At 41.5% G+C, this 15,972-nt stretch overlaps 1 protein-coding gene across 1 annotated transcript in view; it reads left to right on the top strand.

Annotated features, from left to right (window-relative positions):
• The window catches only part of LOC120058691 (phosphatase and actin regulator 3-like), a 59,577-nt gene that overhangs the window by 24,950 nt on the left and 18,655 nt on the right, over positions 1 to 15,972 (top strand). The window contains exons 3-5 of the mRNA XM_039007436.1: positions 7,071 to 7,235; positions 7,874 to 8,029; positions 13,938 to 14,174. Coding sequence (XP_038863364.1) covers positions 7,071 to 7,235; positions 7,874 to 8,029; positions 13,938 to 14,174 — 558 coding nt within the window. The remainder of the gene's footprint in view (positions 1 to 7,070; positions 7,236 to 7,873; positions 8,030 to 13,937; positions 14,175 to 15,972) is intronic.

Below are 15,972 nucleotides of genomic sequence, written 5' to 3'. Positions count from 1 at the left end.
TGACGCTGGTTGAGAGAATGCCAAGAGTGCAAAGCTGTCATCAAGGCAAAGGGTCGCTACTTTGAAGAATCTAAAATCTAAAATCTATTTTGATTAGTTTAACTTTAAAAATAAAAAAAAATTGGGTTACTACATGATTCCATTTGTTATTACATAGTTTTGATGTCTTCACTATCATTCTACAATGCAGAAAATAGTACAAATAAAGAAAAACCCTTGAATGAGGTGTGTCCAAACTTTTGACTGGTTCTGTGCGCCTCCCTCTGTCTATTCTGCCTAAGCGACCATGACGCTGTAGTAGTAGAATGCCAGTACAGTGTTGCCTGTAAAGGGCCCAATGGAAGCCATTCCGCACACATACAGTATACGCGTACTGAACGCATACACACGCACCGGTATGTGCACACCACACATCTACACACGCAGGCCCACTCCACACATACAAGTATGTTTCAACTGCTACACAAATGTGCATAACCCTAACACACCCGCACAATTCTGCATGCACACACACACACACACACACACACACACACGCTCTTTCAGGCATTGACCTAAATCAGCGGAATAACTGCAATAAATTACACAAGAGCACACACCCACCTGAGCCTGCTAGTGTACAACTGCCAAGTAGACCGAAACCACCACCATTCACAATACATCTGAAAACCTAAAGTATATGGTGCTCTATTCATTATACAGAGGCAATTACATTTTCAGGGGGCAGACTTGTCCATTAGTCAGTATTAGGTCATTTTTTATGTCCTGCATCCTCTTTTTATGTTTAGTCACAGACATGAACAGACACTTGACTATTTGAAACCAAAGAGCTGAGGCTGCTCTCTCTCTCGATACAGATCTATTCTTAGTGCCTGAGCCTATTGTGTGAGTGACAGGAGTTGGGCACGAAATACACTTTTAGCACGACTAGCTACATCCAACTGGTTTTAATCTGTTTGCTTTCAGGGAGATGCTGGATCCTTAGGGTGGTATGATCAGTGTGTGATCTTACTGTGTGTGAATTGATTTCCTTACTATTTCCTTGTCAAAGACCAGCCCATGGTCAGTGTGTACAGTACACTTCCAAAAGGGCTGTCCCTATTAGGATAACCTTTTTGGGTTCCATGTACTGTAGAACCCTCTGTGGAAAGGGTTTTACAGGGAACCCAAAAGTGTTCTACCTGGAACCAAAAAGTGTTCTTCAAGGAGTTCTCCTATTGCGACAGCTGAAGAACCGTTTTAGGTTCTAGATGGCACCTTTTTTTCCCCTAAGAGTGTACAGATGTAGGATCTTAATTTGAACCAGTTTGCTACAGCAGGAAAATAATCCTGCAGCAACAGGAAATGTGAATTATTATGTGGATTATCATTAATAAAAAAAAATTGTAGGTGTTGATAAAATTTGTTAGGGCAAATCAAGTCTGAAATTGGAAATTACAAACTTTACAAGCCTTTTAACTCAAATACAGCAACAAAAGAGTGACCAAATTAAGATCCTACATCTTTATGTTACGTGATTTAACCTTAAAGCAGCATGCCAGGTTCAGGCCATGAGACAAATTGTGGGTGCGTGCGTGCACATGTATTTGCGTGTATACATCCGTGTTTGTGTACAGTATATGCATATGCCTTGTGTGTGTCAAAATCATAACCAACGTAGCGCTTATCCTATGCAGATACAAGACAAAGGGCAGAAATAAGCCTCCTCGAAAATACATACAAACAGGACTTGATCCGAAGTGTTCTTTACTTGAAACGATGTAAAACAGGACTTGATCCTAAGTGTTTCTTTGTGAGGCTGCCTGCAGTAGTCGGTCTATTTGTGTACTCCCCCGCCAGTCCTCATTCTTAACTCAAACATATGGTAACAAACAAGGCCCTCGGGCACTTACTATTGGCTGCTCTCATTGCTGACATTGTTTCTTAAAGCCAGTAGCCCACACATATGAGAATACCACACATAAGGCCGGGTTCTCAGACTCCGGAATAGTTATTCAGCTGATTTAGGTAAGTCTACTCCTGAACTGAAAAGCATATTCAATGCAGAATCTCTTAAGTCCAGGCTGTATTCATAAAGCGTCTCAAAGTAGGATTGCCTTTATATCAGTGCCTTTTTTAGATCCTAATTAATTAAGATTACACAGACACCGGGGACCTGATCCCAGATCAGCACTCCTACTCTAAGACGCTTTATGAATACAGGCCAAGGAGTAGAATACATGTCGATGATATTTGTGATATAGCTCGATCTCACATACAACATCCACTCACCCATTGACTTTGCATAAGGATGCAACTCAAAATAGCTTTGTATGGATGGGTCTGTTTAAAACGGTTTAGTAATTAGTTTAGTGGGGGTTTGATACATTTTTATTCCCTGTAACTATATTTGCCATTTATACGATGTTATCATTCAATTCAGTGCTAAGCAATAGCAAAGATCTAAGTGATGCATTGACCAACCAGTTGCTAGTGTGGACACTCCACTCTTCATAGAGACCAGCTGGTTCTGAACTCAGCACCTTCCTTTGTGTTATGGTGTTGCAGGTACTCTCTAGTCTCGATCAGATCACTTTCCCTCTTAAATCACTGTGTGGCTACTCACTAGGAAGCATTGACACAGTCAGTCTTTCTCTCTCTGTTTCTCTGTGTGTGTTCTGGTAGTTAGCTGTGTGCTCTGATTGTGGCCGCCCCGTAGGCGGTAGGCCATGGACAGATGGCAGCAAAGTTGCAGTGCCGGGGGTGTGTGTGTGTGTGTGTGTATATATGTGTATGTAACTGAGGAGGTTAGCTGGCATGGCAGTGGGTAAGGAGGTGGACTGTTCAAGGGCACATTGTTAGTCCCCCTGGTGAAGGAAAAATGGGGTGATGGAAAGTAGCTTTGAACAGGAGTCAGGACTGAACTGAGAAGACCCTGAATCCCAAATCAACTGCTAGCCCCTACCCCCTATACACTTGGATATATCTGAGACAATTGGATAGGTGAAAGTGATATGGTGACAATTCCACCTGGCCTATCAGAGGGCATGATGAAGCCATTGACAATCTCTAGACATAGCCATATCCTGAGCTGTGAATGGATTTCTGGAGTTTTTTTGATCCATTAGTTTTCACTGTGGGATTGGAGCCATGTTACTCTACAAGTAGCCTCTGTCGAGTCCCCAACAGCCAGGTTTTCAGGGGAAATGGAAAGATCCTGTGACACGACTTCCACTTTTGGACGTTAACAAGGTGACACTCCATCTTAACTCCTCCGCATTTACTGGATTGGTTGAATAGTGCAGAAGAGAACCTCCCCCGGCATTTTTTCCCCTTCTCGTCAAGACCAGTATGTAGGGGATCTAGTTTCAGGCATGTTTTACACCTGCTACGTTAGGTTACTCTACAAGCTATGTGTGTGTATCGTGTGAGTCTGACCTCCACCGACTGTGACATTGCACCACGAAGTGCACTTCAACAATGCCCTTGTAATACGGACATAAGGCTGTTTATAATATAATTGCACCTATGAACAGCCCACCTTTCAATTCCACCTTAGGACAGCAGACGTTAGGTACAACCGTGTCTGTCATACTATGTCAGCCATGTTTTATGTCTGTTGACTTTTGTCATTAGATAGACAGTTGTAAATTAATTCCAATTATTTGTTGGAGATTTAGTGTTATGAATGAGTGTGATATGGCAGGTTAAGTAGGACCAAATACAGAGCAGGGTCATGTTCATTGGGGCACGCAACTGAACATTTTATAATGATTTGCAAATTCAAGTAGTCCCTCCTGGTTTTTGTCAGTTTTCTTCTGTTTGGTGCCAAAAAAAATAAAAATAATAATATATATTTATTTATTTATTTATTTTTTATTTAACCTTTATTTAACCAGGAAGGGCTCATTGAGATTTAAAATCTCTTTTTCAAGAGCGTCCTGGCCAAGATAGGCAGCACCAAGTCATTACAAAAATTACAGACAGACAACATGAAAAACTACAAGTAATCTAGTAAAAACCATTCATGAATTCACAAGAGTATAACAATATCAAAAACAGCAAATTTAAAAACATTGACAGGTCAGGGAATCAGCCTCAATCTTTCATCAGTGATTTAAAAAACACCAATCGGGACAAGTTCTTCCAGTTTAAAATTATTTTGTAAGGTGTTCCAAGATGGCGCAGAGTACATAAAAGACCTTTTACCAAATTCAGTTCGGACATTTGGAACAGTTAGCAGGATAAAGTCCAGCGAACGAAGAGAGTACCCACCACATTTCTGAACAATAAAAATGCCCAAATAAAAAGGTAGTAAACCCAAAATGGCTTTGTAAATAGAAGTATACCAGTGACTAGAGAAGGCCAGCCAACCCTGGTATACAAAGTGCAGTGGTGCGTAAGGGTTTTGCAGTTTAAAATAAATCTCAAAGTGCCATGGTAAAGAGTGTCAATTTATCTCAAACACTGAGCGGAAGAATTCATATATAAAATATCCCCATAGTCTAGTAAAGGCATAAATGTAGCTGATACTAGCCTCCTTCTGGCTTCAAATGAACACAACCCTGGTCTTCAAGTGTGTGGAAAGTGAGGGAGTTACCATTGTAACTAATTCCACAATTTGAAGAACCCTTACCATAGCATCCACACTAAAGGGTATTCATTACAACATAATAAGGCCTAATTCAAGTATTATTATTATTTTTTCATTGTTTTATTGTGACGGTACAGCAGTAACCTCTCACAACACTGTCAGTCACGCATGAAAATATCTATTTTGCTCTATATCTGACCGTCACACTTGATTGTGCACTTGGCCTTGAATCAAAAAGTCACAGGAAAACAGAATGCATCATCAGATATTCAGCTAGCAATAAAGATAGCTACATCTACCCCCCTAAAATACTAACATCTTTTAAATGTTAAAATATTTAGAATCTGTCCTCTCATATTTCCATGAGTGACTATCATAATGACATTTGCTTTGTTCTCCTTACTTCCTCAGTAAAAGACTACAGGATGAGTGGCTGGCTGTGGAGCTATACAGAGCAGGCTTGCTGGTTAAAATTCCGGTTTTGAATTTGCTGACAGCATGGTTTAACAGGGTGGGGTCCCTCCCCAGTGACATGCACAGTGGTTTAGTAGAATTGGACTATTTATCGAATCCCTGAGTTTAGTAGACTATGATTCTTTATTGAATCCTCAGTATCATTAGGTAACATGGCGACTGTCTACATAATATAAAACATCTAGCAAGTCTGAGAACTAGAATACTTTATGCACCATATACTATGAAAATCATTGGACTCTAATGCTGCAAACAATTAGAATTCCCCCTTTTTCCCCACAAAATGTATTTCATCTAAACTTTACAGTTAGGAAAGTGTTCCAGACTTCTCATGCTTGTATAGGCTATTAGTCTGCTAGCCTAATACACACTGTTTGTTGGACTGCAAAGAAAAGGTGTGCTGCCTAAACACGATACATGGATTTAATGAATCCAAAGTTTACGTCAGCATATTCATTTAAATAGTATTGTTCATCACAGACCTTTCATGATGGAAATGTATAATTTTTTTATTTATATATATATATATATATATATATATCCCCATCCTTTGAAAAAAAGGCTGAGCTTTCTCCAAATTCAATGTTATGTGACTACATTTTTTAAACCATTAAAAAAAATACTTGATATACATTATGAATTGCTGGGCTCTGATTGGCTGCTGGAGATTCTCCTTCCGTATAGCAACAGCCTGGAATCCCCCCCCCCCCCCCCCTCTCTCTACTCCTGTCCCCCTCCCCTTTTCTACTCACAGACCTCCTCCACGCTGCTTACCCTCTTCCTTGGATGCACTTGGACTGCTCTGCCTCTGAGGGGGCTCCTCTCCACCGACTGACTGCAGCATCTGGATGTGGTCGCCATGGAAACAGCAATGGTCCAACCCCCCCCATTCTCCTTCTCCCCCCTTTTCTAAGCGCGCTGTGCTAATGCTCGCCGCTGCACATCTTCAGGCTTGACCTGGATTCCGTGGTGTGCTGGTGTTTCCCCATTTTTTTTATTTTTTATTTGGGGTCCAATGCCAGAGCCCGCTCCTCCCCCACATCCCATCCCCAGGCCATGAGTTTGTAAGAAGAGAGAATATTGTGTCGCTTACAGTATCGGGGCTCTATCCACCCTCCCTCTCTCCCACTCTACTCACACAGAGCCTCAGTGAACTGAGGTCATTTCCCCGTTTTGATTAAACTGCCACCTCTGCTGAATAAAGAAACCAAAATGTCTGCCTGTTCCTGTTGTAGTGGGTTTAGTCGCACTGTTTTCCGCTTGGATTTTTTTCTGGTCTATTTACTGTACATTTTAATATATGTCCTCTGTTTGAGATTGAATGTTAATACAACATGACAGTCCGAACGCATGTAAGTCAGTATAGCTGTTGTGTGGGCGCGTGGCCGTGTCACTCATGCAGTCATTCATTGAAACCCGTGTTCCCTTCTGATGTTGAGGAGCTCTTGATGTGGGAATGTCAAATCCGTCACCACAGTCAGTTCATCACATCAGACTAATAGATGGAGCAAGATTATCAGCGATGCAGTTTTTCTGTACATACTCTGCTTATGCCTTCATGAGAAACTTGTTTGGGTTGATGCACCTGTTTTTCTCTTGGGAGCTGTGGATTTTCTATTTGGTGCTCCATCTTTAGCAGCTGTAGAGTCTTGCTGTAGGGTTTCTCCTCAAGTCTTAAAGGGGAAAACCATATGAGACATATGGATGGCACGTTCTCGTTGTTCATAAACTATTTTCTCTCTTTGTTATTTCTATTGAATTGAAATACGTTTCATTTACGTATGCATTGAGTGAACAATGACACACCATGGCATGATTTGCCAAACCATGAAATGCTCATATGATGGGATTATTTGCATATTTAAATGTTAACACATTTCTTTCCTCCTACCCATACCTCTCTTCTTCACCCATCTCTCCACATCCCTGTCTCTACCCCTTCCTTCCTTACTCTGTTCCTCCTCTCTCTTTTCTGTCTCTCCATCCTCCCTGTCTACCCCCACACCTCTCGCCCTGGTTGCAGTGGAGGTGATGGACCAGCAGAGGGTTCTACATAGTGGCTGCCTGGTATTGGGGGTGCACACCCCGCCCATCCGCCGCAACAGCAAGCTGGCGAGCCTGGGGCGCATCTTCAAACCCTGGAAGTGGAGGAAAAAGAAAAACGAGAAGCTGAAGCAGAGCTCCACAGGTGAGAGCGACCCATCGGTAAACTACACAAACACGCACACTCACCTTTTCCTCTTCCCTACCAAGTTAGGCCAGGCGTAGCATATTATGAGTAAAAGCACTTGGGTAATATCCCAACGATTTAAATTGGCTTTCTCTCTCTCTGTCAACTTATTATGACCCCAAATAGGACTTTTGCATATTGGTCTCTCAAGATTTGTCAGATCAGTACATGGTCATGAAAGAAAGGAAATGAGGAAAGGAAGCCATTTTAGAATATATGGATATAATGCAGTCATGTAGTCTCCCTAAACAGATGGGTTGCTGCCCACATTAACAATGTTCCAACATACACATGCCAGAAAGGGCTGGTGGGAGGAGCTATATGAGGAAGGTGCATTGTAATGGCTGGAATGGGTTGAATGGTACAGTGTCAAACATATGGAAACCACATTCCAGTCATTACAATGAGCCTGTCCTCCTATAGCTCCTCCCATCAGCCTCCTCTGACACACACAGCATACAGAATAGTGCTGTTGCCCTAGGACTGGGATTTCCGAGACTAGTAGTCACGCTTTGGAGATGATGAGTGTGAAATAGAGGGTAAACATGGTTGTAAAACTAAGCTGTGTATGTTGTCTCTCTATGTTCTCCGTGCAGATGTGGCATTGTCCAGTGGGTGTCTCTCTCCAGAGCCCGGTTCCCCCTTGCAGGGCTCCTCAGATGGGACATGCATGTTTGGGGTGTCGCTCAATGCCACTCTAACAGTCAGCAGTGTGGAGTATTTGGGCCCCGAAGAGGAACTCCCCCCGCCAGGTAGGACAGCCCACCTCCATAGAAAACTAAGGCTTAATCCCAAATTGTTGCCTAGATCCTACGCTTTATGCACTTGTGGAGATCTAAGAAGATTTGATTGGTATAATGAAGCTTCTACCTCTTAGCCTATCATAGGGCTATAGTCCTCACCATATATTTGGACAGTGATGCTAAATGTTTTATTTTGGATTCAAGATGACATTTTGAATATGAGGCAAAAGTATCGAATGTCACCTTTTCCAAGTCCTCCTTTCAAAGAAGATACAGTGGCAAGAGAAAGTATGTGAACCCTTTTGAATTACCTGGATTTCTGCATAAATTGGTCATCAAATTTGATCTGATCTTCATCTAAGTCACAACAATAGACAAAGATAGTGTGGTTAAACTAACAGACAAATTTAAACATTCACAGTGTAGGTTGGAAAAAGTATGTGAGCCCTTAGCTTTTGGAGAAGTCATTAGCCTAATTGGAGTCAAGAGTCAGCTAACCTGGAGTCCAATCAATGAGACGCCCTATTAAAAAAAGACACACAAAATGTGAGTTTGCTATTCACAAGAAGCATTGCCTGATGTGAACCATGCCTCGAACAAAAGATATCTCAGAAGACCTAAGATTAAGAATTGTTGACTTGCATGAAGCTGGAAAGGGTTACAAAAGTATCTCTAAAAGCCTTGACGCTCATCAGTCCACGGTAAGACAAATTGTCTATAAATGGAGAAAGTTCAGCACTGTTGCTACTCTCTCCCTAAGAGTGGCCGTCCTACAAAGATAACTGCAAGAGCACAGTGCAGAATGCTCAGTGAGGTTAAGAAGAATCCTAGAGTGTCAGCTAAAGACTTTTCCTCTGGAACATGCTAACATCTCTGACGAGTCTACGATACGTAAAACACTAAACAAGAATGATATTCATGGTGGGGGACCACGGAAGAAGCCACTGCTGTCCAAAAAAACATTGCTGCACGTCAGAAGTTTGAAGAAGTGCAACTGGATGTTCCACAGTGCTACTGGAAAAATATTCTGTGGACAGATGAAACTACAGTTGAGTTGTTTTGGAAGGAACACACAACACTGTGGGGAGAAAAAAAGGCGCAGTACACTAACATCAAAACCTCATCCCAACTGTAAAGTATGGTGGACGGAGCATCATGGTTTGGGGCTGCTTTGCTGCCTCTGGGCCTGGACAGCTTGCTCTCATCAACAGAAAACTTGGGAATTCATTTTAGCCTAACATTCTCCTGCAAAATGTCTTGATATCTGTCCGCCAATTGAAGCTCAACAGAAGTTTGGTGACGCAACAGGACAACGACCCAAAACACGGAAGTAAATCAACAGAATGGCTTCAACAGAAGAAAATACGCCTTCTGGAGTGGCCTAGTCAGAGTCCTGACCTAACCCAATTGAGATGCTGTGGCATGACCTCGAGAGCAGTTCACACCAGACATCCCAAGAATATTGCTGAACTGAAACAGTTTCGTAAAGAGGAATGGTCCAAAATTCCTCCTGACCGTTGTGCAGGTCTGATCCGCAACTACAGAAAACGTTTGGTTGAGGTTATTGCCGTCAAAGGACGGTCAACCAGTTATTAAATCCAAGGGTTCACATACTTTTCCCACCCTGCACTGTGAATGTGTACACGGTGTGTTCAATAAAGACATGCAAACGTATAATTGTTTGTGTGTTATTAGTTTAAGCAGACTGTGTTTGTCTATTTTTGTGACCTAGATGAAGATCAGATCAAATTTGATGACCAATTTATGCAGAAATCCAGGTATTTCCAAAGGGTTCACATACTTTTTCTTGCCACTGTATATTGACACAGGATAGGGTAGTCACAGCAATATGATTAAGTCTACAATCATCCGTATTGCTTTCGCCTATCCAGTTTAGAGCGCGACTGATATGTTTTTGGGGGTCCGATTTCCCCCCCCCCCCCCCCCCCCCAAAAAAAAAAAATTGGGACAAAACTTAGCGATACCGATATCTGCCGAGATTCTATTTTAGGCCAGAGAAATTAAAAAGTTCAATTTTACACATGGAATTCATATAAATTGCCATCCAAAACATCAATTGTCCAAGAAATATGCGCAAAATGTTAATTTCTTACATTGTGTAATTAAAGACGCATCATGAGAATGGCCGCAAGTGTTCAGATCAGCATGAGATTCCCTTTTTTTGTCCTATTTATTGAAAAGCAGTTATCGGAGTTATCTACTGATATAGCGGTAAAAGCAGTGCTTGACTTGAATTTAAATAGGTGCCGGTACTCATGTTGGGTGCCGGTACTGTTTATATTTAGGTGCAGGAGCTCCATAATACTTTTGAACAGGAGCTCAAGCAGTAAGAAATGTAAGGTGTCGGTACTCAGCTCCAGTGAGCTCCTGCCCAAGTCAAGCACTGGGTAAAAGGCCAATATCGGGCGATTAATATCGGTGAACCAATATATTGGTCGGGCTCCAATCCAGTTAGATTAATTTGAGTAATCACTGTGAGAGGGCCATGGAATTTGACTAAATCCTTTAGTGTTTATTTTTTAGGCATATCAAGGGGATTTAGAAAACAATGTTGTAACCACCATTTTCTTTTTTGTAAATAATTGTTTTGACAATTTTACCATAGACTATTACAATATACAGTACCAGTCAAAAGTTTGGATACACCTATGTATTCGAGGTAAAAAAATTAAATAAAAATTAAACTATTTTCTACATTGTAGAATAATGGTGAAGACATCAAAACTATGAAATAATACATATGGAATCATGTAGTAACCAAAACCGTGTTAAACAAGTCAAAATACATTTTTATATTTGAGATTCTTCAAAGTAGCCACCCTTTTGCCTTGATCACAGCTTTGCACGCGCTTGGCATTCTCTCAACCAGTTTCATGAGGGAGTCAACTGGAATGCATTTCAATTAACAGGTGTGCCTTGTTAACTTAACTATAGGAATTTCTTTCCTTCTGAATGCGTTTGAGCCAATCAGTTTTGTTGTGACAAGGTATACAGAAGATGGCCCTATTCTGTAAAATACCAAGTCCATATTATGGCAAGAACACCTCAAAGAAGCAAAGAGAAATGACAGTCCATCATTGCTTTAAGACATGAAGGTCAGTCCGTACGGAAAATTGTCTTCAAGTGCAGTTGCAAAAACCATCAAGCGCTATGATGAAACTGGCTTTCATGAGGACTACCACAGGAAAGGAAGACTGCAGAGGATAAGTTCATTAGAGTTAACAGCCTCAGAAAATGCAGCCCAAATAAATGCCTCAGAGTTCAAGTAACAGACACATCTCAACATCTACTGTTCAGAGGAGACTGCGTGAATCAGGCCTTCATGGTTGAATTTCTGCAAAGAAACCACTACTGAAGGACACCAATAAGAAGAAGAGACTTGTTTGGGCCAACAAACACGAGCAATGGACATTAGACCGGTGGAAATCTGTCCTTTTGGTCTGAGTTAAAATTTGAGATTTTTGGTTCCAACCACCATCTCTTAGGTGAAATGATGATCTCCGCATGTTTAGTTCCCACCGTGAAGCATGGAGGATGTGTGATGGTGTGTGGGTGCTTTGCTGGTGACATTGTCAGTGATTTATTTAAATTCAAGGCACACATAACCAGCATGGCTATCACAGCATTCTGCAGCGATACGCCATCCCATCTGGTTTGCGCTTAGTCCCACTATCATTTGTTTTTCAACAGGACAATGACCCAACACACTTCCAGGCTGTGTAAGGGCTATTTGACCAAGGAGAGTGATGGAGTGCTGCATCAGATTACCTGGTTGGACCGCAGAGTGAAAGAAAAGCAGCCAACAATTGCTCAGCATATGTGGGAACTCCTTCAAGACTGTTGGAAAAGCATTCCAGGTGAACCTGGTTGAGAGAATGCCAAGAGTGTGCAAAGCTGTCAAGGCAAAGGGTGGCTACTTTGAAGAATCTCAAATATAAGTAGTTAGTTAGTTTAGTTTTAGTTTAACACTTTTTTTTTGGTTACTACATCAAATCAAATGTATTTATATAGCCCTTCTTACATCAGCTGATATCTCAAAGTGCTGTACAGAAACCCAGCCTAAAACCCCAAACAGCAAGCAATGCAGGTGTAGAAGCACGGTGGCTAGGAAAAACTCCCTAGAAAGGCCAAAACCTAGGAAGAAACCTAGAGAGGAACCAGGCTATGAGGGGTGGCCAATCCTTTTCTGGCTGTGCCGGGTGGAGATTATAACAGAACATGGCCAAGATGTTCAAATGTTCATAGATGACCAGCAGGGTCAAATAATAATAATCACAGTAGTTGTTGAGGGTGCAGCAAGTCAGCACCTCAGGAGTAAATGTCAGTTGGCTTTTCATAGCCGATCATTAAGAGTATCTCTACCGCTCCTGCTGTCTCTAGAGAGTTGAAAACAGCAGGTCTGGGACAGGTAGCACGTCCGGTGAACAGGTCAGGGTTCCATAGCCGCAGGCAGAACAGTTGAAACTGGAGCAGCAGCACGGCCAGGTGGACTGGGGACAGCAATGAGTCATCATGCCAGGTAGTCCTGAGGCATGGTCCTAGGGCTCAGGTCCTCCGAGAGAAAGAGAGAATTAGAGAGAGCATACTTAAATTCACACAGGACACCGGATAAGACAGGAGAACTACTCCAGATATAACAAACTGACCCTAGCCCCCCGACACATAAACTACTGCAGCATAAATACTGGAGGCTGAGACAGGAGGGGTCAGGAGACACTGTGGCCCCATCCGATGATACCCCCGGACAGGGCCAAACAGGCAGGATATAACCCCACCCACTTTGCCAAACCTTTGTGTGTGTGTGTGTGTGTGTGTGTGTGTGTGTGTGTGTGTGTGTGTGTGTGTGTGTGTGTGTGTGTGTGTGTGTGTGTGTGTGTGTGTGTGTGTGTGTGTGTGTGTGTGTGTGTGTGTGTGTATATATCCATATATGGTAATTTGATGTTATTTTAATGGACACATTTTTTTTGCTTTTCTTTCAAAAACAAGAACCACCCCTTAATTGGAATTATGTACATCGGCGTCTGGCAGCTTCAGTAAATAGTACCTGTAAAACACCAGACTCAACGTCAACAGTGAAGAGGCGGCTCCGGGATGCTGGCCTTCTAGGCAGAGTTGCAAAGAAAAAGCCATATCTCACAGCGGCCAATAAAAATAAAAGATTAAGATGGACAAAAGAACACAGACACTGGACAGAGGAACTCTGCCTAGAAGGCCAGCATCCCGGAGTCGCCTCTTTACTGTTGACGTTGAGACTGTAATCAAACCCACAAATGCTGATGCTCCAGATACTCAACTAGTCTAAAGAAGGCCAGTTTTATTGCTGCTTTAATAAGAACAACAGTTTTCAGCTGTGCTAACATAATTGCAAAAGGGTTTTCTAATGATCAATTAGCTTTTTAAAATTATAAACTTGGATTAGCTAACACAACGTGCCATTGGAACACTGGAGTGATGGTTGCTGATAATTGGCCTCTGTACGCCTATGTCGATATTCCATAAAAAATATGCTGTTTCCAGCTACAATAGTCATTTACAACATTAACAGTGTCTACACTGTATTTCTGATCAATTTGATGTTGTTTTAATGGACAAAAAATGTGCTTTTCTTTCAAAAACAAGGACATTTCTAAGTGACCCTAAACTTTTGATCGGTTGTGTGTGTGTGTGTGTTTATTTTAAATATTATTCAGTGGCTATTTTAGATGTATATAAGTCCCTCAAAATGAACCACATGATACTCACACGACCCACTAGGGAGCAGCGGCGACATCTGAAAACTATCACCAGTGGTGATGAAACGGCATCATTCGCTGACAACTGTCACTGTAAATGTTGTCCTGGCGTTACAAGATTAAACTTCGATTAAACTTAATTAATTGAACACGTCTTTCAGTAGCTGAGCCTCCAGGGGACTGTGAGCCAGAGGGAAATAGCAGTCAAAATACAGAGGAAGAGGAGGAGGAGGGAGAGAAGGAGGCGGGAGAGAAGGAGGCGCAGCCTGGTGCCGATGCCTCTGAGGAGGTCCAGGAGGGAGGAGAAAAGACAGAGAGGCATGAAGAGGAAATACCTCGAGGAACCACACCACCACCAGTAGCGGCCAAACCGGTGATGCCACAGATGAGCAGTGGCGATGGTAAGAAGGCTAGTTAAGTGTACCAGGGTTGGGGTCAATTCGAATTGAAGAGAGTCCATTCAGGAAGTGAACAGACATTCCGATTTCAAGTTTTCCTTAATGAAAAGCATTGAGAAAATGTGGAATCGGAATTTCAGTTCACTTGATGAATTAATTGATTTAAAATGGAATTGACCTACAACCTGGTGGAGTGTACTAAGAGGGGACCATAATGCCAAAACACTGCACTGCACACTCCGAGGGGTAGTGTGGACCCCACATGTACAAACACACACTCACAAATACATACAGTGCCTTCAGTAATTATTCACACCACTTGAATTTTTCCTAATTTTGTGTTACAGCCTGAATTTAAAATAGATTAAATATAGTTTTTTTTTGTCACTGGCCTACAGACACAATACCCAATCATGTCAAAGTGGAATTATGTTTTTCACAAATGAATTATAAATGAAAAGCTGAAATGTCTTGCGTCAATAAGTATTCAAGCCCTTTGTTATGGCAAGCCTAAATAAGTTCAGTAGTAGAAAGTGCTTAAGTCTCATAATAAGTTGCATGGACTCACTCTGTGTGCAATGATAGTGTTTAACATGATTTTTGAATGACTACCTCATCTCTGTACCCCACACATACAAGTATCTGTAAGGTCCCTCAGTCGAGCAGTGAATTTCAAACACAGATTCAACCACAAAGACCAGGCATGTTTTCAAATGCCTCGCAAGGAAGGGCACTATTGGTAGATGGGTAAAAAGCAGAGCTTGAAGAATTTTGAAAGGAAAAATGGGCAAATGTTGCACAATCCAGGTGTGGAAATCTTATGGCTGCAATCCCGTTAACGGGATCGATATGACAACAGCCAGTGAAAGTGCAGGGCGCCAAATTCAAACAACAGAAATCTCATAATTCAAATTCCTCAAACATACAAGTATTTTATACCATTTTAAAGGTAATCTTGTTGTTAATCCCACCACAGTGTCCGATTTCAAAAAGGCTTTACCTTCGAAAGCACCACAAACGATTGTTAGGTCACTGCAAAATCACAGAAAAACACAGCCATTTTTCCAGCCAAAGACAGGAGTCACAAAAACCAGAAATAGAGATAAAATGAATCACTAACCTTTGATGATCTTCATCAGATGACACTCATAGGACTTCATGTTACACAATACATGTATGTTTTGTTCGGTAAAGTTCATATTTATATCCAAAAATCTCAGTATACATTGGCGCGTTATGTTCAGTAGTTCCAAAAACATCCAGTGATTTTGCAGAGAGCCACATCAATTTCCAGAAATACTCATAATAAACGTTGATCAAAAATCAAGTGTTATACATGGAATTTTGGATCCACTTCTCCTTAATGCAACCGCTGTGTCAGATTTCAAAAAAGCTTTACGGAAAAAGCAAACCATGCAATAATCTGAGGTCGGCGCTCAGAGCCCAATCAAGACAAAAATATATCCGCCATATTGTGCAGTCAACAGAAGTCAGAAATAACATTATAAATATTAACTTACCTTTGATGATCTTCATCAGAATGCACTCCCAGGAATCCCAGTTCCACAATAAATGTTTGATTTGTTCGGTAATGTCCATCATTTAGCGCGTTTGGTAAACAAATTCAAAGTCACGAAGCGCGTTCACTAAAAGCAGACGAAATGTCAAAGTTCCGTTAGTCAGTAGAAACATGTCAAACGATGTATTGAATCAATCTTTAGGATGTTAACATAAATCTTCAATAATGTTCCAACCGTTCACAGTAGAAGCATCAGACAAGGTTCTAAAGACTATTGACATC

Source organism: Salvelinus namaycush, chromosome 14, assembly GCF_016432855.1.
Source record: "Salvelinus namaycush isolate Seneca chromosome 14, SaNama_1.0, whole genome shotgun sequence".
NCBI classification, from domain to species: domain Eukaryota; kingdom Metazoa; phylum Chordata; class Actinopteri; order Salmoniformes; family Salmonidae; genus Salvelinus; species Salvelinus namaycush.
This window is presented reverse-complemented; position numbering and strand designations above follow the sequence as displayed.